Source organism: Haliaeetus leucocephalus, unplaced genomic scaffold (genome assembly GCF_000737465.1).
Source record: "Haliaeetus leucocephalus isolate CR32 unplaced genomic scaffold, Haliaeetus_leucocephalus-4.0 Scaffold141, whole genome shotgun sequence".
NCBI lineage: Eukaryota > Metazoa > Chordata > Aves > Accipitriformes > Accipitridae > Haliaeetus > Haliaeetus leucocephalus.
The window spans coordinates 2,385,570-2,409,414 of record NW_010972577.1 but is presented as its reverse complement, the minus strand read 5'-3'; the positions used below and the strand labels follow the sequence as shown (position 1 = coordinate 2,409,414).

At 41.0% G+C, this 23,845-nt stretch overlaps 1 protein-coding gene across 1 annotated transcript in view; it reads right to left on the bottom strand.

The window, feature by feature from the left end:
* The window catches only part of LRRC1 (leucine rich repeat containing 1), a 64,609-nt gene that overhangs the window by 19,743 nt on the left and 21,021 nt on the right, over window positions 1–23,845 (bottom strand). The window contains exons 6-10 of the mRNA XM_010561101.1: window positions 21,433–21,522; window positions 5,151–5,207; window positions 3,475–3,538; window positions 2,645–2,719; window positions 739–883 (exon numbers count right to left, since the gene is read on the bottom strand). Of these exons, the coding sequence (XP_010559403.1) occupies window positions 739–883; window positions 2,645–2,719; window positions 3,475–3,538; window positions 5,151–5,207; window positions 21,433–21,522 (431 nt within the window). The remainder of the gene's footprint in view (window positions 1–738; window positions 884–2,644; window positions 2,720–3,474; window positions 3,539–5,150; window positions 5,208–21,432; window positions 21,523–23,845) is intronic.

Sequence of the window (23,845 nt, the reverse complement as noted above, 5' to 3'; positions counted from 1 at the left end):
GGGGGGGGGGGGGGGGGGGGGCGGGCGGAAATCCTGGCAAGCAGAAGGCATGCTCTTGCAACACAAAACTCAGTGGAAAAACAGCTGATGAGTAGTACAGAAACAATGCCTCGCTGACTGCTCATCACAGCTACTGCAGGGGTAAAAAAAACTTACCTTAAAAAAAGACACTGGTAATGCTTCAGAAAACATTCCTCAATCATTAAATCTGTTTTAAGGGGTCAGACACAGAAAAGTTGTAGTTTGGATCCTCAAGGCTGAAGAATAATGGGCTGAAGCTGGAACAGCCTTCCACTGGTTTCAGTATAGGATTAATCACATTGTCCAATTGAAGATAATTACACATCCCTACTAAAAAGGATGTCATTTTTGTAGTGATACTATCCATGAGTCTTATCAAGTGACCTACAGCATGTTACAAGCTAGAATTTTACAATGTTAAAAGAGTTATGATGGCGACATGGACACAGTAGGAACAGAGAAGATATATTAACTTTTCTTTTGCTCAGGTAGGTATCAAGGGAGGGCCAAAAAAGGATTATGAGGTAGTTATTATGCAGACAATTAAAATGCAAAATTAGTAGAGCTATGCATTTCATACTAAGCAAAAAAAAAAAAACAAAACCTGAGACAAGCTCATCTCTTGCACAAAAAGACTTCAAAAGACTTGAAAACAAACGACTTCCAATATATGGTGCATTAAATAGTTCTGTGTGATAGCATTCACCTTGTACTTACCAATGCCATCAGGTAAGACCTGAAGTACATTCTGAGAAACAAGCAAGTCTGTTAAAGAAGTCAGACCACTAATTTCTTCAGGAAGGCATTCCAATTTATTTTCAGAAACATCCAGACAAAGCAGGTTTTTCAGGTTTCCTACTTCCTGCAATACAAGAAAAAAAAATTTAAGTCATGCCCAAACACGTAACAAAGCAATTTGAAAAATGTACCATCACAATGAAAATTCCAGAAAGAAGAACAATTCTCTGTACAACCTCTAAATTGGCTATTCTTTGTATGACCTCTAAATGCAGAAAAAAGTAAATAATTACATTTTATATATGATAAACCAACCAAGTAATTCAGTCACAGTTTCTTATTCTAACTATTAAGACTGGCTTCAGTAGTCAGACAAGGTATGCTGAGCACACCCAGGCAAGCACCAGCCAAAACTGGAGTTTTCCTAAAGACTGCAAAGTTGTTTTTTCAGAACTACAGATTATCAACCTCCATGTAATTAAAGTCTGCCACTCCCAATTAACCCTAGGCAAATTAGGATTAGTCCCTCCTGGCTGATACAGCAACATGCCATGACATCTAGGGATTTCATATCTTCGTATCTCCCACCTGCAACAAATGTAGAAATAGGAATTGGCAGTGTTGCTCTAGCTAGCATATTTGAACTGCCAAGTTATACTGCCATCATCTGCGATTATTAATGATTACTTAATTTTTTACAAAGGTAATCTGCCAATTAGCTTAAAAGTCTGACAGAGAAATACCTATTAGCCATCAGAACACCCTCCCATTCCCCATGTACACAGATACCCCTATACACACTCTAGAATAGTTCTCATTTTAGCCATCCAAATAATCTTTTGGAGAACAGAACGGCTGGGGCAAAAGTGTCCTCTACTTTTACATATATGAAATTTTCACACAGCAACAGCCTTGATCCAACTCACAAGGTCAGTCCTTTTATTTTGGAATTGTTTGCCTCTCAGAAGGATCTTTCATTAAACACACACACCCCTTTATCCTACAAGTTCATCTTTTGGACATTAGACAAAATACACAGTAATAGACAGCTTCAATAAAAACAGCTACTGAAGTCACACTTGACCTTTTATGAATGATTATCAGTGTTTAACTACATCTACTTAAAAAATTATTAGGCCAAGCCAACAACAACAAAGTCAACAAAACCCACTAAACTGTAACTGATTTCCAAGTTACACTGTTGACAATGAGATCAATACAGCAAATAATGGCAAACTGCATGAGGAACAGGAGAAAACAGGTTTTGACTTGGGTCTAAAGGAAAAAGAAGGAAAAGAAACCATCCCACATGTTATTGCAGTTCGTAAGAAAGGGAATTTAGAGCGCTGTAAGCTTTAAATGCTAAGGCCCCTCATCCCACGACCGATGTCAGATGGGGCATTTGCCTGCATAAATCAAAATTACTATTTATGGCAACAATTCTATTATTGTACTTCTCCCAAACACTGTATTTAAATGGAAGAAGATGACTGCAAAGAATCAGCAATTCATCCTCAGAACTGTCAAAACTGCAATTTAGATAGACACAAAAGGTGAGGGTTAGCTCAGCCAACTAGTGGCTCCCTGATCATTGAGCCAGGACTGTAAACAAGAGGATGTGTCATCCTAAATTGAACAATGTGCCTATTAGGAAACAATTCTTTCGTCAAAATGTTTAAAAGAAAATGTCTGACAACACAGGATATCATGTACAATCCCTTGCAGAGGAACTTATTAAGAGAAAGGCCTTACACATCCAAAACGAAACCCAGGCAAATTGAACTGAGAAAACTACTCAATTTTACATCACCTTCCTTTAGGTATGAACGGAAAGGTTATCTTTTAAAAGCATCTTCAAAACAGCATCAGTAGAGCTCATCTTTACCTGAGGTATTTCAGCTAATTGGTTTCCATCCAACCAGAGGTCTTTAAGATTGAAAAGTGCACCAATTGTTTCTGGCTATAACATAAAAAGTAATAACATTAAGTAGCATTGGAGCTTCAAGGAAAAACCAAACAGCCACCCCGTAATTACTGTCTGAGTGAAACAATCCTTACTCCAAGCACTGTTTAGAGGTACCACGGTTAAATGCAGCAACGGTGACTGTAAGCATTTGGGAACTCCATCATAAAAATTAGTTGTTACAGCTTAACAAGCTACCAAACTTTAGCTGACATGCACTAACAAATTGCATGCACACTCTCATCTACTGCAAATCCAGCATTTAATTGAGTCATCTGAAGGGAGGTAACATATCTTTTGGTCCATCCATCTGCCACAATGTCAGACACTATAGCCCTCAACAGTTTGCCTCAGCCCTTTCCCAAATATTCCTACCCCCACCCTGGAAAGAGTTGAGCATTCGTCTGTGCTCAGCCCGTCCAGCTCCCTACAGAAGCCCATGTGTTCATTTTAACTGCCAGTGCAGACAAGAGTTTGTGCCCTTCCACTCCTTTTTCTTTCTGTAGAAGTCTGTGCAGCGCTTTCATTTTTTAGAGATCAGCTGCAGTTTTTTGGGTAAAGTAATATTGTACTGAACAAGACTAAGCAGATATGGAAAGCACCAACTCACTGCCAAAATTCATCTGTACATATAAAAAGACTTTCCCTCCACACATTTTTCTTTCTTCAGTTTTGGACATCCTACAACCTATTTAATCTAAATGATGTGTAAAACAAGACCAACATGCACTTTCAGTAGCATGTTCTCTTACCAAGTGATAAAGTTCATTGTTTCCTAAATCAAGTTCTTCTAGTCGCTGCAGCTGGGCAAGTGATCTGTGAGACAAGATAAGTCAAAACAAAACCACATCAGACTAAACCAACAGAAACCCCATGTATTTGAATGAGCTCATTTTACTGAAACTCATATTTCAAATTACAACGTATTGTAGACAGACAGTTATTTTACTGGGCATAGACTATTTGCAGTAATATCTTACTGAAAAAAATAATTTGTTTTGTCAGTATAACTGTATGCCCTTGAAACTTACTTAAAACTTAGTATAGGCAATCAAATCGTTATTCTTTATTTTAACCATCAGCCCCTCAGGGTGGACAACGCCACACAGTTTAGTATAGTTGATTAGATTTATTTTTAGGGGGAATTTACAGTTATGCAACTGGATAAAAATTCCCCATAGTGATCACATGTACCAGTGTGACTCAATACTCAATAAATACATCATTTACCTTCTCAACATGGTCTATCCATTCCTGAAGTATTCCAGGTTGGATTTGAGGATGCAAACAGAGGGAAGCCCAAAAGGATGTAAAGGAAGTTCTCTGAACATGAACAGAGAGGGCCATCCTTCTATTTCAAAAGCAGTCTGTTGTAGAGCTCTTGCTTACCTCCCCCAAAACCACAGCAGCAAGAAAGCCAGCGAGACTCATCAGTTACGTTACTGACAGTCAGGATTTTCCAGGAGCAATAAAATTGTCAACATTTGTGATAACTTCATTCTGACACCACATGGCAAAACCGAGCTAGTAATTCATATCTTCTGACCACTGACATTTAAAGTGCCTTGTGGCTCACAGCTATAAACAACCACAACCAAGGTACTGGCTAGATTGACAGGAAGAAAGGACCCCAAAGGGACTGGGGAAGAGATTCTTATTAAAATAGGTTAAATCTATTACAGTATCTATTAGATTACCTAAACAAGCAGAATAGGAGTCACCAAAAACTTTGCAAGAAGCAGCCAGGTAGTGAAGGAAGGAAACTCCTTCACTAGGGAAAAACAAGGCTTCTTCCAGGCAGCCAAAAAGGATCCCCCAAATATAAGATACCCGATTAACCTTACAAAAGCCCACCAACTCCTCTGCCACAATAAAGCCAGCACAGACACATCTAGGTATCTTTTTTCCCCCAAAATCATGGCGGGTGGAGTCAGACTTCAGACATCAGTAGGCCTAGTTTGTCACCAAGCCTTTGATCTCCAGGTTTTGGAAGCTTTTGTTTACTTAGCTCTGAACACAAAGGCTTACTTAAATGCTATGAAGGCCAGAGTGGAAATCTCTCAGATCCTATTACCCTACTTTCACAGTTACGAAATTTCAGTATGAGAACAACCCAAACCACCACTCCCACTGCTGATCTGCTCGTTCAATGCGTGCAGGAAAAATTGTTTGGTGCTCCTGTGTTTTATACAGAATATTTTTATAGAGCAAAGCCAACTGACACAGACTGCGGGCTCCTGCTACTAACCAAGTACAACTAGAAGTAATGAGTGTAATTCGGTGTTGCTAAAACAATGCTTTATCTCATACATGTTGTCAATCGGCACTGATTATTTTTTCTATCTGTTACTCAATTTCATATGTTAGCAGATTTTAAGAATAAGAACATTTTATGTTAGTATAATGAAACAAATGAAATGTCACTTACTCAGGTAAATATGTCAGCAAATTTTCTCTAAGTTCCAGTGAAGCCAGGTTATAAAGACTAAAAAAAAACAAAACAAAACAAAACAAACCACCAAAACCACATTTTAATGCAATCTTACTTTCTTACTTTTTATATTCCACATTTTCAGAAGAAAAATGTGTGTTTACAGAGTTTAAAACAAAATTGCTGTGAACTGATTTGTTTGTTGTTTTAATTCAACTAGACCATCATGTGAAAGGCAGCATACAAAGACTGGAAGTTTTTGCTTGTTTCTCTGTGATACTTCAACATGTTAAAGCTAGAAGTAAACAGACAAAACACAAATTTCCATTTGTTAAAAGGTCAGTAGTTGCAAGTTACTGAATAGAGCATATTCAGAAGAATAGCATTTACTTACTCACTTTCAGAATCTGGCTTGGGCTACCAAAGTTACAGAGCATCAGGTAAACCCATCACTGTTCTAACAACGGTGTGCTCATTACTGTAAGTGACATTACGCTTCTAAGCGGCTCACTTACTCCATATCCCAGGCTTTTACTAACATCACCATAGCAACATTCAGATTTTTCAGGGGTTTATTTATGACTAAATGGAACACAAGGAGTCAGACATTATCCCAACACTATAATCTGCTCTAATCCTCCAGCGTCCCTGGGAAAAATAAAAATCAGATATGGTGACTGCAAATAAGTAGTCTCCTACAACAGAATACGTTCTGTCCTGGTGTGCAGGGAAGGGGGACAGTGTGCTAGGCCTTAAATAAAATCTAGATTAAAAAAGGAATTCCACTAAATTTGAAACACATGTTAAATCCAAACCCAAAATGTTTGTTTGTACACCTTAGGGGAAAAAAAAAAAAAACAACCCAAAAACAAAAACAAAAACCAAGCCCGTGTACTTGGACGACATAAAACTGGAATATATGTTTTCACTTCCAACAATACCAACATCGTGAATTACAGGATCAGTAGTTGGCCCCAGTAAAAAAAAGCAGCTGATAACCTCAATAAAACTAAAGAAAAACCTTCATATTGTGACTCCAATACAGCTATCTAAGCAGGGAAAGCAACATAACTGATATAATGAGTTATTAAAGAGGAAGATTTTTCATGGACTGACTTTGGATGGTGTCTGAAAAATACACCCTTATTTCAAGCACCTATTTCATACTGCATTCAGAAAACAGTGAACAAAATCTCACAGGAGCTCTGATTACAGTCTCAGAAGTCATCTCCAGCTTTTAAAACATGCACATTTTACCCAATGGTTTCTGCATTCCTCCAGAAGAAATACAGTTAAAACATACCATATAGGTGAAGATATTTTAGTAGAATCCTATTAAAAATTCAATTAAAAGATAAGTGAGAGTAACTCAGTTACTGCCACTCAAAATCATTTGACAGAAGCAAGGTAGTAAGGAAGCCATCATTCCAACAACACAAGAGAAAACTCTCACATAAAAATTTTAACACTATAAAACACAAGTCAAGATGGCACAAAGTACCCGACATCCTCACGGAAACCAAACCAGTGGAGGGGGAGAGGTGATGGAGAACCGTTTCTCTCCGAGAGGAACGTGGGTTTGCTCTTACTCACATTGCCACCCACAGACTGCCATTACATTTTTCTTTACAGGTCTTCTAGAAACCAATCTTCCTTTGAATGTCACACTTTCTCTTCAAGCTCGTATTAGGCGAGGCCCATGATTCACTTTTATCAAGAGAATACAAGAAGGATGCGCACACCGCCAAGCTGCCTTGTAATCTTGTGTTTACAGATCACCCCGCATCTACTTATCTCCCTCCCCATCACCTTGAAGCGTCGATGAGTAAAATGGTGCAATCTCTTAATTTCTCTTCTTACATCAGACACCACTTTGGCTGTGGTTAAACAGAAATCTTTGTCAGCAAAACCACGTTGAACAGCAAGAACTTGGGAACCACCATCTTAACCAGCCTCATCATACCATTAAACTGGGGCAGGCAAGTGAATCAGCTCAGGAAATTGATCCTGCTTAAAAATAACCCAGCAAAAAGAGTAGGACAGATCCCTAATCCAACACAGAATAAATCCCCTTAAACACCTGGGCCAGTACAACTGCCAAGAAGGTGCAAGGAACGCGTATGTACTGCCCAAGCGAGCAGTGCTATGAGGACTCACTGGGTAGCTGTGCCCTTGTACCCACCAACAGCTGTCTTTGCATCCGACCGCGCACCATCCATTTCAGAGACTGACTGTGGCCGATTGCAGTCCCAGGCTAGGTTCTCTTCTTATGGGAGTCAGCTACCTACGGGATTACGTTTTCATCTCTAATGACACAGCTTTCTGGAGGAGCAACGCTTTATTCTACAGCTATTCTCACCCACAGCATGCTCACAACTGTAACTCTACCCTGGAACAAACCAAAGACACTGCCCTCCGCCCCTTTAATCTATCCTTTCTACTTCTTCCAAGGTCTTGACTCCAAACCCAACATAAGCAGACCCCAATAAGCAAAATGAAGCTTCCCACCACCAAGTAATGTGAAATAGAGACTAAGCCTATGAAGTTTATACCAGCAAAGCTGCCCCATTAGACCGAAGTATTACGTTTAAGGTGGATCCATCTGAAAGAGAGGCCAGAAAAAGCAGAGGAAATTTTTGACTCATTACTCTGAAAATTTCAACTAGTTACAGAAGCAGCTCCCAGCAAACCTATGTGCTGCAGTTTAAAATGGGAAAATGTGGGAGTTATCATATAAAATAGCATCATATAAAAGGCATGCTGATGTATTGAAGCACCAAGCTCCGATACAGAGCAGAGGTATAGCTAGCTCTTCCTTAAATTTACCGACACATTCTTAACACATTGTATGTTCACTAACATTTTTCTGGGTTTAAGGTATGTTAAGAAACAGGATTTTTAGTCATTTGCAAGAAAAATCCTACATTTCTTGCTATTTTTCAAATGTGTTTCCTGATTTCATCATTCTCTCCAGAAAGTGTTAAGTCTTCCTCTTATCAACTGCAATAGAGATTTTTCACAATATACTAAATGAAATAATTTCTTTTCCCTCTGCCCTTAATTTTACAGGTACACTGTTAGTCAAGAGCCTTTCTGAAGTCTCTGAAAGGAACTAAAGGAAGCCATGCCTTAATGATTTCAGAGTCTTTCCTTAACCCCAGTCTTCATCTACGAGAGAAAACCAGTCATGGGGGGATTAGCTGTTTCAATCCATAAAACACAAAGGCAACAGCAACTTAGTCTACTCAGACAGGAGACAGCAGCAGCTGTTCACCAACTGCTTTTAGAAACCATAGAGCATTGCAGGCTGCTCTCCAAACACAGGCAAAGGGTCCTCACTCTCCCCCAAAAACTCAACAGAAAATGTACAAGCAAAATGTCACCTATATTGTAAAGGAGAAAGAAAAAAGCACAAGAAAAAAAACCAAGAAAAACCCTAAGTGCTTTTCCAAGGCTACTATCATAAGAAGCTATTTCACAGAAGCTTGTAAAAAGCATTAATATTGTAATAATTCTCACCACAAAAGCTACCACACACACCTCAAACGCTGAGCATGTGTGTGATTACTGAGTACAAGGCAACAGCCAAACTAGGAGGAGGATGCAGTAGCTGAAATAATTACAAAGTTTTCCATCTCAGCATTCCAGATGATTTCTGCTGCAAGGGTGGAATCAAGACGAATTTAAAGGTACAACATGGCTAAAAATGTCATTTTCAGTACAAACCAGACACACTTATTCAGTGCTCTACCTAAAGTAAATGCAGATATTGTTATTCATCATGTGAGCTAGAAGAACGAAGAGTGTGAAATCAGTAATTGAGAACAAAACTAATAGCAACAAAGTTGACAATAAATGCTGGAAGTGTCTCTCCTGAGCATTCCTGTCAGGATTTGAGAGAGAAACTCGCAATCCAAGACTGTCTACAGATTGGGAACACCACAAATACTCCTTCAATTCAGCCACAGTGGTCTCCTCCAAAATAAAGGTAAGACTAGAACCAGCCACTAAGATTGGAATCAAAGCATCTTCTTCTTGTTCCAAAGCAAGTCAGTTTTAGTTTGGATTAATTACAGAGAGATTATAGTAGCAACATGCCCTACAAAACAACCATTTCAAAAGGAGAAGACTCTCTGGACAACAGCAATTTACTGCAATAGGTAAAACAATCTCAACTGCAGTTTTTAAGAAAAAAAAAAAACCACAACAAGAAAAGAAAAAAGAGATGGAGAGACATGTTCCCTAGTTACCTTGGATGAAATTACATTTTCAGTGTACCACGTACATTAAATATACTCTGTCTTGTAAAATTATAAAATACAAAACTGAGATGAGTTATCCTAGTGTATTAACTTTGTCAGTGACAGCTGCATCATCCCCCTATTCAAGGGGCCAGAAAGTCAGCCTTAAGAGTGACAATAGACTACACTATATATGCCATTTTTATCCCAGCCCCATTTTTATCCCAGTCCCTGCAATAGGACTGGGAGCACCCAAGCCCTTGGAGTACATCAGCAAAGGCTTCTGAGGAAAGCATTGGGAAGCACAGTAAGACATATGCTATTTTCTTGTGAAAATGAAGTTAAAAATACAAAGGCGGAAAAAGAAATGTGGAAAAAGCTAGGAGCGACTGAAGACAGCTGATAAAAGAACTAATATAAAAGCTAAAGGTGCTCACTCAATAAAAACTGGACGACAGCCTTCTCTTATTTGAGTAATAAGTCACACATTTTGACCTTATGTCAAGAGCACCACACAGCTGAGCATGCAAGAAAATAAGTCAGCCTTTGGGAAACAAGAAAGCAATGTTGGAAGAGATGAAGATCTAAAGCAACCGCAGAAATGCAGGGCCCCATCTGCACCCTTTCCAGCAAGTTTCAGCTGATTAGGGGAATGTAAAATCCCCAAAGTCATTTTTCCTCACGTTTGTAAGACTGCAAGAAGAAGGGAAAGACAAGGAGAACGGGCATGGTCCCCATATTTATACAGAACAAGGGTAGGTCCTACACAATAAGGATGGCTAAGGTGAGAACACAGTACAGATTCCGAATTTGGTCTGGTATCACATTTTTTATACAGCACTAGCGATGGCTACAGAACACAGTCCAAAGATGCAGCATATGGAAATAGGACATGAAGTCCACATCCTGGCTATTTCCACCAGTGCCAAAGGACTTCAGTTTGCTGGGTCAGCATCTGAAGATTATTGTTACTTTGATAATACCTGCCCCTGCATCTCTACACAGCATGTACACTTTGAAACATTAATCGTGACACTAGACTGGGAAGGAAGGGAGTTTAAGCTAGGCAACTAATTTTCTTTTTTGTGCAGAAAAGGAACATGCCGGTTTTTCTATCAAGGGTCTTCCAAGAGATGAGAAGGTAACTGTGGCAGTCTGACAACAGCATACAAAATGTGTGAAACTAGCCATATTTAAATATATTACAGCCCATCCCCACTGCTCAAATAAAACTACCAGTAACATGTACAACCCTGCCCCAGGACACACCAGTTAGGTGACTAGTCACTCATCTGACTGGATCCTGTTAAGCTACTCCCATCCCACAAGGCTTCTACCTGCAGACTGACAATTCATTAAGAACCTGACATTTAGCAGCTTTTTTTTCCTCAAGAAAATGACAGGGTTAATCAGTCACTAGCCAGCTCTCAAAATGCCACTTACTCAGACCATAAGTACTTGAAGGTACAGCATGTACCTTTGGGACAGGCTCCTGTTCCAAGTTACTCCAAAAAGAAGCCTCTTGCTCTCACCCTCTCTTCACTGACTGTATCACTGACTGCAGAAAGAGCCTGAAAAGACCAGTTTCCAAACTCCAAGCCCTATGCCAACCACATCCTGGGCTGCACCAAAAGAAGCATGGCCAGCAGGTCAAGGGAGGGGATTCTGTCCCTCTGCCCCTCTGGTGAGACCCCACCTGAGGTCCTGCATCCAGCTCTGGGGTCCTCAGCCCAGGAAAGACATGGACCTGTTGGAGCGGGTCCAGAGAAGGCCACAAAGATGATCAGAGGGCTGGAACACCTCTCCTGTGAGGAAAGGCTGAGAGAGTTGGAGTTGTTCAGCCTGGAGAAGAGAAAGCTCTGGGAAGACCTTATTGTGGCCTTTCAGTACTTAAAGGGGGCTTATAAGAAAGACGGAGAGAGACATTTTACCACGGCCTGTAGTGACAGAACAAGGGACAATGGCTTTAAACTGAAAGACGGTAGGTTTAGGTTGGATATAAGGAAGAAATTTTTTACAATGAGAGCGGCGAGACACTGGCACAGGTTGCCCAGAGAGGTGGTAGGTGCCCCAACCCTAGAAACACTCAAGGTCAGGTTGGATGGGGCTCTGAGCAACTAGATCTAGTGAAAGATGTCTCTGCCCACAAAGGAGGGCTGGATTAGGTGATCTTTGGAGGTCTGCAGTGGTGTAAGCTCAGCCGGCAGCAAAGCACCACAAGGCCACTTGCTCACTCCTGCCCCGCCAGCGGGATGAGGAGAAAATATAAAGAAACGCTCGTGGGTCAAGACAAAGGACAGGGAGGGATCACTCAGCACTTATGGTCACAGGCAGAAGACAGGCTCAATTTGGGGAAGAAACAAAATCAATTTCATTTACTACCAATCAAATCAAAACAGGGATACTGAGAAGTAAAACCAAATATCAAAACACCTTCCCCCCACCCCTCCCTCCTTCCAGGCTCAACCCCACTCCCAGTTTTCTCTCCCTCCGTCCCTGCCAGCGGCGCAGGGGGACGGGGAATGGGGGTTGGGGTCAGTTCCTCACCCCTTGTCTCTGCCGCTCCTTCCTCCTCAGGGGGAGGACTCCTCACTCCTCCCCTGCTCCACCGGGGGGGCCCTCCCACAGGAGACAGTCCTTCACAAACTTCTCCAGCGTGGGTCCTTTCCACGGGCTGCAGTCCTCCAGGCACAGCCTGCTCCAGCGCAGGCTTTCCCCTGGAGTCCCGGCCATCTTGGGGGGCATCCGTCCCCCTGCTCCGGCGTGGGCTCCTCTCTCCCCGGGCTGCAGGTGGGCATCTGCTCCCCCGCTCCCCTCCGTGGGCTGGGGGGGGACAGCCTGCCGTCTGGTCTCCCCACGGGCTGCAGGGGCATCCCCTCCTCCCCCGCTCCTCCTCCCCTCCTTCCTCACTCCCCTCGGGATCTGCACAGGGGTTCCTCTCCCATTCCGATCCCCTCACTCACTGCAGGTTTTTTCCCCTTCTGAACTCTCTTCTCCCAGAGGCGCTACCGCCGTCACTGACGGGCTCGGCCTGGGCCAGCGGCGGGTCCGCCTCGGAGCCGGGGAAGCTTCTGGCAGCTTCTCACAGGAGCCGGCCCTGCAGCCCCTGACCCGCTACCAAAACCCCAACACACAAACCCAAAACAAAGTCCCTTCCAACCCAAACTGTTCTATGATTCTATGAAATTAGGTGCTTAAAACTTGGGTGGTTTCAAGAGCTTCTGTAGCACGCACCCCTTTCCAGAGTTAACTACAACTCCAGTTCTTCCCCAAGTCTGCCTTATTTCACCCACACACAGTTACTATACCTGCCGGCACCATATCCTTCCTTAGTGTCTGAAGAACCAGCTCCATGTAGATTTTTGGTGTAACGACATTTCCAACGCAACAAAAGCAATAATAGCCTTTACAGGGAAGGATTATGCTTCCTGAATTTCCTAAGGTTCTGTTAACATACAACCATGTAGTTTGTGGTCTATACGCTCCCGGTATGCATTTTGCCCTCCTTTTTAAAAGGTTCAACACCACATGCTTATTTTGCTTCCAACTACTGCTTAATGCTGGCATATAATTTGACAAAGTTATCATAAAGAACCTTAAGATTCATACCCATTATATGGTAACCTACAAATTGTACAGAATTGCAGCTAGTTTCCTTTTCTGAAGATTATTTCTCCAAAAAGGCTAGCTTAAGCTTAAAGCATTTTTTAAAATCCCCGCCCCCCCTGCTTTAACCAGTCTCCTGCCTCTTTGTTTGGTTACCCTTTGGTTATGGAAACCTGTTTTACAGTGTGAATGATAAAGAAGAGCACTAATAAATTTTTGTAAGATTAATCCAGTAGAATTTAAAGAGAGAGACTGTATGCCCACACCATTCAATAGGGGAGAGCAATTTTTGCAAATTCTTATCTACTGAATCCCAGAAATTCTTATGTGAGCCAGAAGCTACAGGAAGTGTTAATTTCCTAGATGAGGACACTTATCCATCTCAAAGCAAGCCATCTTCACAGACGTGAAGTCCTATGGTTGTACCTTGGAACATAAGGGATGCTGTAAAAACAACTGCAAAGCAAGATAACTAAGATTTAGTTTTGATGAAACTGTTATTATGTCTCACCAGTATTGTTAAAGACCGTTCTTCCAGAAGTCATCTTTGAGAGCATTCCCCCTCCTCCTTTTTTGGAGGCAAAGCAACTTGAAGTAACTTGCATCTAAGTTAAACACTATTCTTTCCTCTCAAGTTTAGGTGTATAATGTGCAAGGGAAAGGCACGTGAGGCTTTCCTTAGCAGTCCACTTCTGGAGATTGACAAGCAGGACAGTATTCTACTAAGAAAATCTGAAAGTGAGGATTATGTTCCTAATACTTGCCATTTTCTACAGAGCTGGGAGAAGTGCACACAAATTACAGGGGAAAAAATACCCTTCCTTGGAAGACTGATTTTAATAGGCACAAAAGAAAGTAAACTGGTACTTTTGTCATCCAAAACTTAAACAGCAAAGACACTGAAAGCCAGAGGAAGAGCATCTGCACAGTCAGTTACTTGAACTGAATTGTCAATACCATTAATTAGCTTGTAAAAAGCTACAGATCTTCCACAAGTGAAAACAGAAGGATAAAAAACATTAGGATCTTATCAGTCACTAGCTGAAGGAAAGACTAAACAGATGACCAGTACTATAAGTCACATCCAAATTTTAAAAACAGAGGAAAGTTCTACAGTTTATGGCCAAGGAATTCCCTAAATATGTAACAGATGTATTCTAAGCTGCTAATTAAGACTAGTTTTCTACCTAAGCTTGGTTTTCAAGTTACTGAAATCAGTTCTACTCTCTCCCTCTCTCACACACAGCAAGCAGCATGGTCCAAAAAATTGACAGGAACACTGAACTCCCTATGACCTTCAAAAGGCATCATTAAGAAGAGAGAGATTCGTAATTACGGCTCAGCCTGTTCACTTTTGAATGCTTTAACTGAACATTCTCCAATTTGCTTATCAAGATTACTGAAGCAGGTTGGGGAAGCTAAACCAATTCACTATTACAACAAGATTTCATTTTCAAAATATTTTCCATTCCACTCATGCAACGTCAATCTTCAATGACAACTAAAAAATGGGATTAATTTCTTTCAAAAAAATATTGCTAAATATATGTTAAACATTTCTTCCTCGTGTAACATACAAGATGCAACATCTCTTATTTAAAGGCCAGATGGCACTGCATTCACTCCTACACTGTTAAACAGTGTTCCTGCAATAAACTTTTGAGTTCCCTAACATTCAGTTTTGCCATTCAGCAAACAGCTGTGCTTAACACTGAATGCTCTACCTACTCAAACTCTGTAAATACTACTTGTCATGCTAAATTCAGATAAGCCAGAGTGAGAGCTTTTAATACTATTTATATCAGCCTAGCCAGACCACCTACAAACAGTCCTCCTTCTATGTATTTGCAAGAGAAGCCTCCCCATCACTTCTGTTGTATCATGTAAGACCATATTTTAATCATTTTAATCGTAATTTATGCTAAACCTTAAAACAGAATTACATTGTCTTGTCCCACACAATTTTAAGACCATTTTCCATTCTGTGTGATGCTACCAGATGTGTAATCTACACTTTAGGCATCCTAGCATACACTAGGAAAAACACAGTCAAGGACTGGCCCAGGAATCCATTATCAGAATAAGCATGCCATTCTGATCTGCTTCTGGACCATCTGCATTGAGTGCATCATCCTTGCCTTTGAAGACCTTTTATTCTCCAGCTACTCCTATTCAGATCAACATTCAAGATTCTGAGTTCAGAGGTTGCTGAAAACTTCAAAACCTCTAGAATTAAACACACATGCATATAAAAACCCACCACGCTCAGTGACTTTGTTTCTCTAACACAGAATCTCTGGGTATTTGTGGTTCCATGACTCTTGAAAAGCATGCCTATAACAAATCTTTCTGTAAAACAATGCTCCCAAGTGCAGTAACATTTGCTCTACTCTTTTCATTATGTTCACTGTCATAATGAAATGCCTATTTTGGCATTCTAGCTGCTAGCTGCAGACGTTAAGAGGAAAATTTATCTGCTTACCTGATAATTCCCTTTCAGTAGTAAGGTCCACAGATCCATTCAGCCTGCTTGCAGCTTGGGGGTAAACCAGACTCATCAGTCACCGGCATAAGAATATCCTTCCCATCTAAAGAAATTCACCCCTCCCCACATCAAAAATTTCTAAAGCTAAAATAAAGCTATTCTACTTTCTTGCATCACGGACTGTGCAGTTCTCTCTAAAAAAAAAAAAAAGGGGGGGATGGGGCAGGGGAGAGGAGGCTGTAAATGATGGGGATACTACAAATTACAATATTACTATGATCTTTTGTTGAATCCTCAGGATTTGGAGATCATGTCCAAGTAGGAGACCATCTGTACGTTTCAGGGTGGGGAGAAAAAATAAAGATTGTGTATGGCAAAGGAAAGCTTTTTTATTTGCCATGCTAGAGTTCAGACAGGGAACTTTCAAAAACTCTACCTGCCAGTCAGTAATAATCTCACGCTTTAAACCGTAGCATCCAAAAAAAAGAGGTAATCTTTACCTTTTCCAGGCACAGACAAGACTTCTGAAAAAATGGTGAAAGCTAAAAACTGGTTATGAGTTAGATGCTTGGTGTGCTGACAGGCAACAGGCCTTAAATCATAATTTAAAGCACAGTAGTGAAGCTCTGCTTCAGCCGTTAAAGAAACTTGTTGATTTTGTTGTTCCCACAGAGTTTGACAGATAACTGTCTTTTTCAATTACACATTTCATACTGAAAGGACTGGTTTTTTGGCTAGGGCTGATTCCTTGTGAAGCACCCATCTAAGAGTCCGATGCTAGATTAAACATCAGAGACACACATAAAAGGCTTTCCAAGAAGGTACCTGGACTTCATTCAAGCCTAAGAACCACAAATAAATAAACAAACATACAAAGCTGACACAATCTCTCTTCTCTTTCTAGACGTTAAGCCATGAGCGCACTGTATGGATCTCTAAGTTCCCAAATCTTTGCTGGTAAAAAGCCAACATCCCAGTGGGCTGGTGGTGGTGGGGAACTAATCCTGAAGCCAACACTACAGAATGAACACATAAGGACAGAGAAGGTGTGGGGACAGACAGACGTTAAATTTTTCATACTACTGTAAGGTATGCCCTAGGAAGCCTTACAGAAAAACACCCTGATTTACCCAAATACCCCTACATACAAATACTCTGATTTTTTAATTTCAGGAATAAGTCATGCCCTGTGTTTTGGGTGTTACATGAATACGGAGTTATTGCCGAAAAATCCTGGATGCAACTGGAAATTCCTAAATGCTACCCATGCTGGGAGGAACAGGTTATGCTTGCTCATTGAGCAGCTCTACAGACACACATGGTCCTGCAGAATAGGCAAGGAAATCAGACTTAACGCTCATTAGACTGAGCAACGCTGTAAAAGACACTCCCACTCACAGCTTAAATTGTGTAACTTGTTTCTCCAAATGGTTCAACTACCCAACAGGACAACTCCTGCTCCAAGCTGCACCCACCTAATTATTAGCTAAAGTATCTCACATGCATCAGCATTCACTGTTTTACTCCAGATAGCAACCACATCATGAGTTAAGAGAACACAGGTCACAGAGAAACACAAAAAAATAGCACTGGTGATATTAAGACATCTAGTCTGTTATCAAGTCCTCAAGCAGTGTGTCACATATCTTTCTAGTATGCCCCAAAACAATGCATGAGCTTAAAAGAGGAATGCTTCATCTAACACGGGAAAACTTTCACCACATATATCAGCACCGGATAAGCAGATTGAAGTGATTAAACAGAAGGAGAAAAGCTGGCATACACTGAGTATGGCTATGCACAAGCAAGAGGAAAGACAAAAGGTTCAAGGAAGGCCTTGCCTATACTCTTCAAACATCCAGTTGGGACCCTTAAAAATACTCCTTCTGGCAACACAAAGAACAAGAAAAATATGAAAGGTCTGTGCAGAAGAATTCATAATGGCACAGTAAAAATACTAACAGCAACTCTACATATCAATGGCTTGAACAAGTTCACACTGGCCTGGGACAGTGAACCTGAACATTGGCATTTACCTTATACATCAGACCATGTGAAAAAATGGACTGGATATCTGAATTCATGAAGAAGACACACTTCCACTAACGGTTCACCGCAAGGCAATTCAAGTCTATTATCTGCCATTAGGAAGAACTTCCTAACTAACCTTCAAAGTATTGCTGTTTAGAAAATATTTGCCATTACTTTTGTTGCTTTCCCCATTTAAGACAATAGGGCAAATTTGCAGTGCCACAAGATTTTGAGTAGGTAGCTTTTAAAAAAGAAGAGGCACTAAGTACATACTGATCACTGTACTACATGAAGATGAATTAAGAGATTTCACTGGCTGTATTAGGCAGTTTCCCAGACAAGAGTATAAGACCATAAGAATTTAGGATGCATTTCCCTAAGTTTCCACATACTCTAGCAGACAGAAGACCAGCAGCAAGCATAGGGAATTCAAGTTTTTCCCAAAACAAGCCCAACTTTAGTAGCATAAATCACCAGTATAAATTTGTTTGCTCACTATTTGACACATCTCACACAGAGCACATAGGTCCAGCCTATTCCATCAAATAACACCATGGATTATTATCCAAAGCACACAGAAACTCCAGTAAGGCATTCACAAACATATCCAAATGCCTCTAAGAGCCTTACTTGGAATCTTTAGCCAGAAAGACACCATTAGCATTACCTTCTTTCTAATGCCTAGCATTTTTTGGGTCCCAGCAAGTGCAGAGGGAAGAGAACAGAGAAGGGAACAAAAAGCACAAGCAGGCAACCTTTGGAGAAGCCACAGAGCAATTCACTGCTTTTACCAAACACAAGGCGGTCGGCTGCACCATCAAATTCACTTGCAATAAATGATGAAAATTTTGTGAACTAAAAAAGGGAAGCTGCACTTGTTGGTAGCCAGACTGAAAAAAATAAAACTATTACTTACAGATCTAATGCTAAAAATTTGATACAATTCACTCCCAGAAGTGACCCATAAGGACTTCAGGTTGCAGTTCTAATTGGCTACAAAAAAGACCTCCCAATAATTTTCAACTGGAACAAGACAGAATCCCTTTCTCTCTGTCACCAAGACACTCCCCAACAGACTTCATGAACAGTTACGATTTGGGTGGACACCCCATGAGTTTCCCTCACGTTACATTAATATTCTTCTGAGTTGGAAAACATGCACCTTTAGCCCAAGCTTACCGTCGACTTCCCAACTGCCATATTCCTACCTATCGTGAATACCTGATGAGCCAAAGACAACAGCCCCACACATTTGTCTCTGCTTCTTTAAGCATAAATCTGATAGAAGAAATTTCTACTAATGAGATTGAATTGTTTTTGTAAAAGTACAATATTCTTATTCTAGATAGCTAACCTGGGAGCACTTCCCAGATCAAAGCAGGCCTGTCAGACTTTTATTCAAGTCTAGCCCTCCAGGAGAACTCACAAAGACCACCAGCACAAGCATATGGCTCTTCCCAAAGCAAGTGAGGACCCCTGGTTTTTAGCTTCAATATTGGGAATCAGGTACAGGCTTTGAGGGAGGATGGGTTATGCTGCTCTGCTCTGCAACAGCTCACATAGGGCTGAAATAGCATCACAGCATTTCCTTGGACTGCTTAGGATCAATAATAAGCAATTTTTTACCCTTATTCTTGCACAGGCCCACATATTGACATCTCTACAAATGCCTGGTATCCCCATTTTAACCAAAGTTGTTTCTAGTCATTTGGTCCAAAACAGAGGCTATCACCACTCACACTACCAAATCGACAAGCAGGACAAGCAAGAAGCCTAAGCCACTGCAGGCAGTGACCTCTCAGGGAAGTCAGCAACCTTCCTCTAGCTACTGTCTGCAAACCAGAAGTCCACCTCATGCTTTGGGAATTGTTTCAGCTTGTCATGTTTCTTGTATTCATTTTCAGAATCCGGCAGGATCCCAAATTTTTGGCCTTGGTTTTCAGTAACCGCAAAGTCTGAACAAGCCTGTTCTTAGCTGCCAGTGCTGCAAAAAGCTGCATGAAAACTTTTGTGAACTTTTACAGAAAAGGAAGAATGTCACAAAAGCCCCGGCCCATGCAGTTTTTAGGTAAGACTTTGCCATAGTCACTGGGCACACATTAGCTGTACCTGTTAGTGCTTGTGGAAGGTTTCAAAAGACATTTTCCACTTCTGTTGCTGCTGGAGTGGTGCCAGCTGACAGCTTTCATACCCATGGGAAGTGGCTAAAGCAATGCTGGTCTGAACTTGACTACATTGCAGGAGCTCTTAATAATAAGATCCCTTCTGGAGGACTCCTCTGTTTAGAAACAGTTGGGTTTTATTGTTAGGGACTACGCTGACTCCCCAAAGAAGCCATGTTAGAAATATTCCACTTTATGAAAGGATGTCCAAGATTAATAGGCCTCTACTGATACTCACGACTCAACATCTGAGTTACTGTAGCTTTCTGAAGCAAGATGGAAGTGGTTCAGTACACAGAAACTTAGAACAACAGTATAGGTAAGGTAACCATAAAGGTAGGTGCAGATTAAAAAAAAAAGGGGGGGGAGGGGGAGATAGGGAACAATCAGGTGCTGCAAGAAACTTCAAATTCTCTAAAATGGTATGTTTCCCAGCAAAAGTAACAAATAACTTTTCTGAGTTAAAGCACAGATATCTTAAGTTCTGTGAAGACTATTCCTGAAGCTGGAATAGCAAGTTAGACTCTTCAGCCTGGAAAAAAGCACCTGAGGATACAGTAGAAAACACAAAGGCATCAACGGCAGATCAAGTGCATAGGGATCAGCTGCTCACTGTCTCTTCCAATACTAGGCATCATAGGCAAGGTAGATAGAGCCAGGCTCAAAAAAACCCCAACAAATCAATGCAATGGGTAATAAACCTGTGGAGCTATTTGCCAGGGGATAATACTAGAGATGTCTACACAAGCTTAAGGAGAAACTGGACAAGTACACGGAAGAGAGATTCATTATGGACTACCAATTAGACAAACCAAGATCCAAAGCTCGGGAAATCCTCTGAACCAGAAACAGTCAGGGGATGGAAAGAGGAGTAATCAAACACATGCTTTTCTTATTAATCCTCACTAGGCATCTACTTACTGCAACTGTAGAAGGAAGCTGGGCTAGATGAGTCTTTGATCTGAACCAGCACAGCCATTCTCACATATTCAGGTGAGGACACATGGAATTACCTCCTCTCCTTTAAATTGGAAGAGATACTCTTCTCTCCACTGAGAGAGATTTCCCTTCTGTAAGTGTGGATGTTCATTTCAGTCAAAAAGAGACAGATAAACAATGTTCTCTTTACTCTCCATCTGTCTCCACTTTGGAAGTCTGCCCTTGCAACCCTTCCAGAGTTAACAAACACATCTTAAAAGCTTATCAAATTTCATCTTAAGAGCTGTTCTGTGAGTTTTCATCTCCACAGCTCCCACTGGAGGTTTTTTCAGAACCAGACTGCTCCTATAGTTAGGAACCTTCTAATTTCCACCCTGATCACAGCCAGCTTTTACCCATCTGTTCTTGTGCCAACAATTGTCTGGTTTTGAGCTAAGCTGCAAGCCATCTGACATGTTCACAATAATGGATCAATGGTCTACTACAATGAAGGAAAGCAAAAGGTCAGATCTGCATCACAAAACACCTATTTAATTTTGCAACCAAAATTCCAAGTTACGCCAAATCCCGGAGAACAGAGTCAAAACATACACACACATGCTTCAGATTCTGCATTAGCCTGCTAATGACAAGTGGAAATGCAAAGGGATTTTTCTTAAACAGATCCCTCAAACTGGAAAAAATATAAAAAATAAGCGCAGTCCTGTAAATATCTTTACAGGTATATTACATACAATTATGCAAGTCATGTATACAATAGGCAAAACAATAAAGAGAAAACAAATTAAGATAGTAATCAAGTATAAAAAACTTACTTCCCAATGTTTTCAGGTAGTGCTTGCAGAGAGATGTCATTTACTGAAAGACATGTTAGATTCTGTAATTCAGGAAAGCTTTCGGGCAACCTGTGGAGATATTAATTCAAATCAAGGACTTCCAGCAGAAGTATTCACATTCATGTAACACATACTGAAAAAGAGAACATGTAGTGGAAAACAACAGTCTATTTAGCAAATAGACACAGAGGGAGGCCTGCCCAGACTCCAGCATGACTCTCAGAAAATTCTAAGGGACATAGTAAGAAAAAAAACAACCCATGAGTTACAAGATTTTAAAGTTTCTTCTTTGTCAAAGAACAGGTAATATCCCTGTCCCCTAGACCCTGTCTTCCCTGCCCCCAATTTGCAAATTTAAAAAGCTATAGAGCTTGAGAACATTTAAAGCATTTTAACAAATTTAAAAAAATCAAACATTTAAAAAAAAAACCAAACCAAACTTTTTTTACTATTATTTTCCTGTATCACCTAGATGGTAAAATAATTAAATTAATTATTTTTATTCAGGCTTCAGCTCCATACATGCTTACAGCATGGCCTTTTCATATTAGCTACTAGGCTGCTCTTCAATTGCTTTTTGAAGAAACAGTCTGTTCACTATGAAGACAACGTTCTGCTGTTACAGCATTTCACATTTACTAGCTCACAGCACAGCAGCATGTAATCCCTCCCTTCTTACACTATAAAATGCAGCCACATGCAAAACACTCCCAAAGTTCCCAAAGCCTGTAGGTCCATCACCCAGTTGGTCTTCTGCAAGGCTCGGCTTCCCCTCCCGCGGATGGGTTCCTGGACCACTCACTGCTTGCTGGCAGCCAGGTTGCACCAAGTAGCTCAGTTTGCAGTTGCACAGGAGACAAGGTGGGGTAAAGGAGCAAGGAGGTAGAGGAGGAGAAGCCCCTGGCCCAGCCATCCAACTTCTGCTCGACCCTCAGAGCATGCAATCTAAGCTCAAGCTGTAGCGTTTGGTTTGGTTCCTGCTCTCCCCATCACCCAGCTCAAGGCTCATGGTATGACCTGCAGTCTACTAGTCAAAAGGAGATGCACACCTACAGGCAAATCCAACTGTGCATGATGGGGAAAGGGGAAAAGACAAATTACAGTGGGGGGCAGGAGGGGCTTTTCATGTGCTCAGCTCCATACTGCACTCTTTGCTGACCTTATTAACAGAACATGCTCAATATCTCTACACTGTGAGTGCCACTGTAACTATCCATTACTGTTTAGGCTCTAACAGGTTTAAGACTGGAGTTAAATGGGCTGATTACCTTTTGGTCAGCCCTCAAGAGGACAGGTAGTTGGACTAGATGATTGTTGTAGGTCCCTTCCAACTAGAACTGTTCTCTTCTACCTATAGCATACAGTGGACTTCCAGTCTAATCTACAATAAATGAGCCTTTTTATTACCATAAACCTGAAATAATCTGGAAAAATGGTCTGCCAGCCACTTTTAATGCTGCAGGTTCATCAATGATTAAGTTTGACAATAAGGCAACATACTGTATTAGTAGTAGAACACTGACTGGGAAGATCTTCGACTGGCTTTTAAGCTTAGAGGAAGTAAGGATGAGAATCAGTGGCTGAAAAAAGTTCCAGGATATCACACAAAAGGAAATCACTATGAGACTTTCCCACTCTGCCTGGGCAAATTAGTGCCAAAACGTACATCCTGTTATATAGGTAAAACTGAAATTCTGGATCTCATCACAGAAAATACTTGGCAACCATGTGTAAACAGCTTCTGGTATCTGTGTTTTCTAACTTAGTAAACTGCTTGGAGTGATGTTTTCCAGGACATGCATACACTTTGGAGCCACTTTATCAAGAATTTTTAGAATTCCCTTAAACTGTCAACAAAGAGTTATGAGATCTATTTCAAGCCCATTAAAAAGCCTTTCAACTCTTTTGTTAATTCCACTCAGCTGTAGCTGTGCATTACAGCTACCATTTAAGGAAATACATTACTTGGGCTGAAGGCCTTATCCAGCACACAAAATAGAGAAAGATAACTAGCACACTACTACAGACAATTTTGGTTTCAATACCACAAGATGCAGCTCTGAGCTTTATGTACTGCACACTGATGACTGGGAAAAAGCTGTTCGGTGACCCTCACCACTTGTGTATCTGGACATCAGTTCAGCCTCAGTTTGCTTTACCAGATTTTTGTGGTGGTGTTATTATCCTCACTATATAAATGGGCTACAGAGGCACAGGGATTAAGATCACAAGTGTCCCTTTAACACTCAGAGATGTGACTTTCCAGAGAACTTGGAACACACTATGGGTGATATTCAGAGCGTACTTCTGAAGAATCACAGCTGCACACATGGGAGAAGCCCGTCTTGCAAAACCACTGGAGCAGCTTGAGATATTACAGACACTCTCCTGT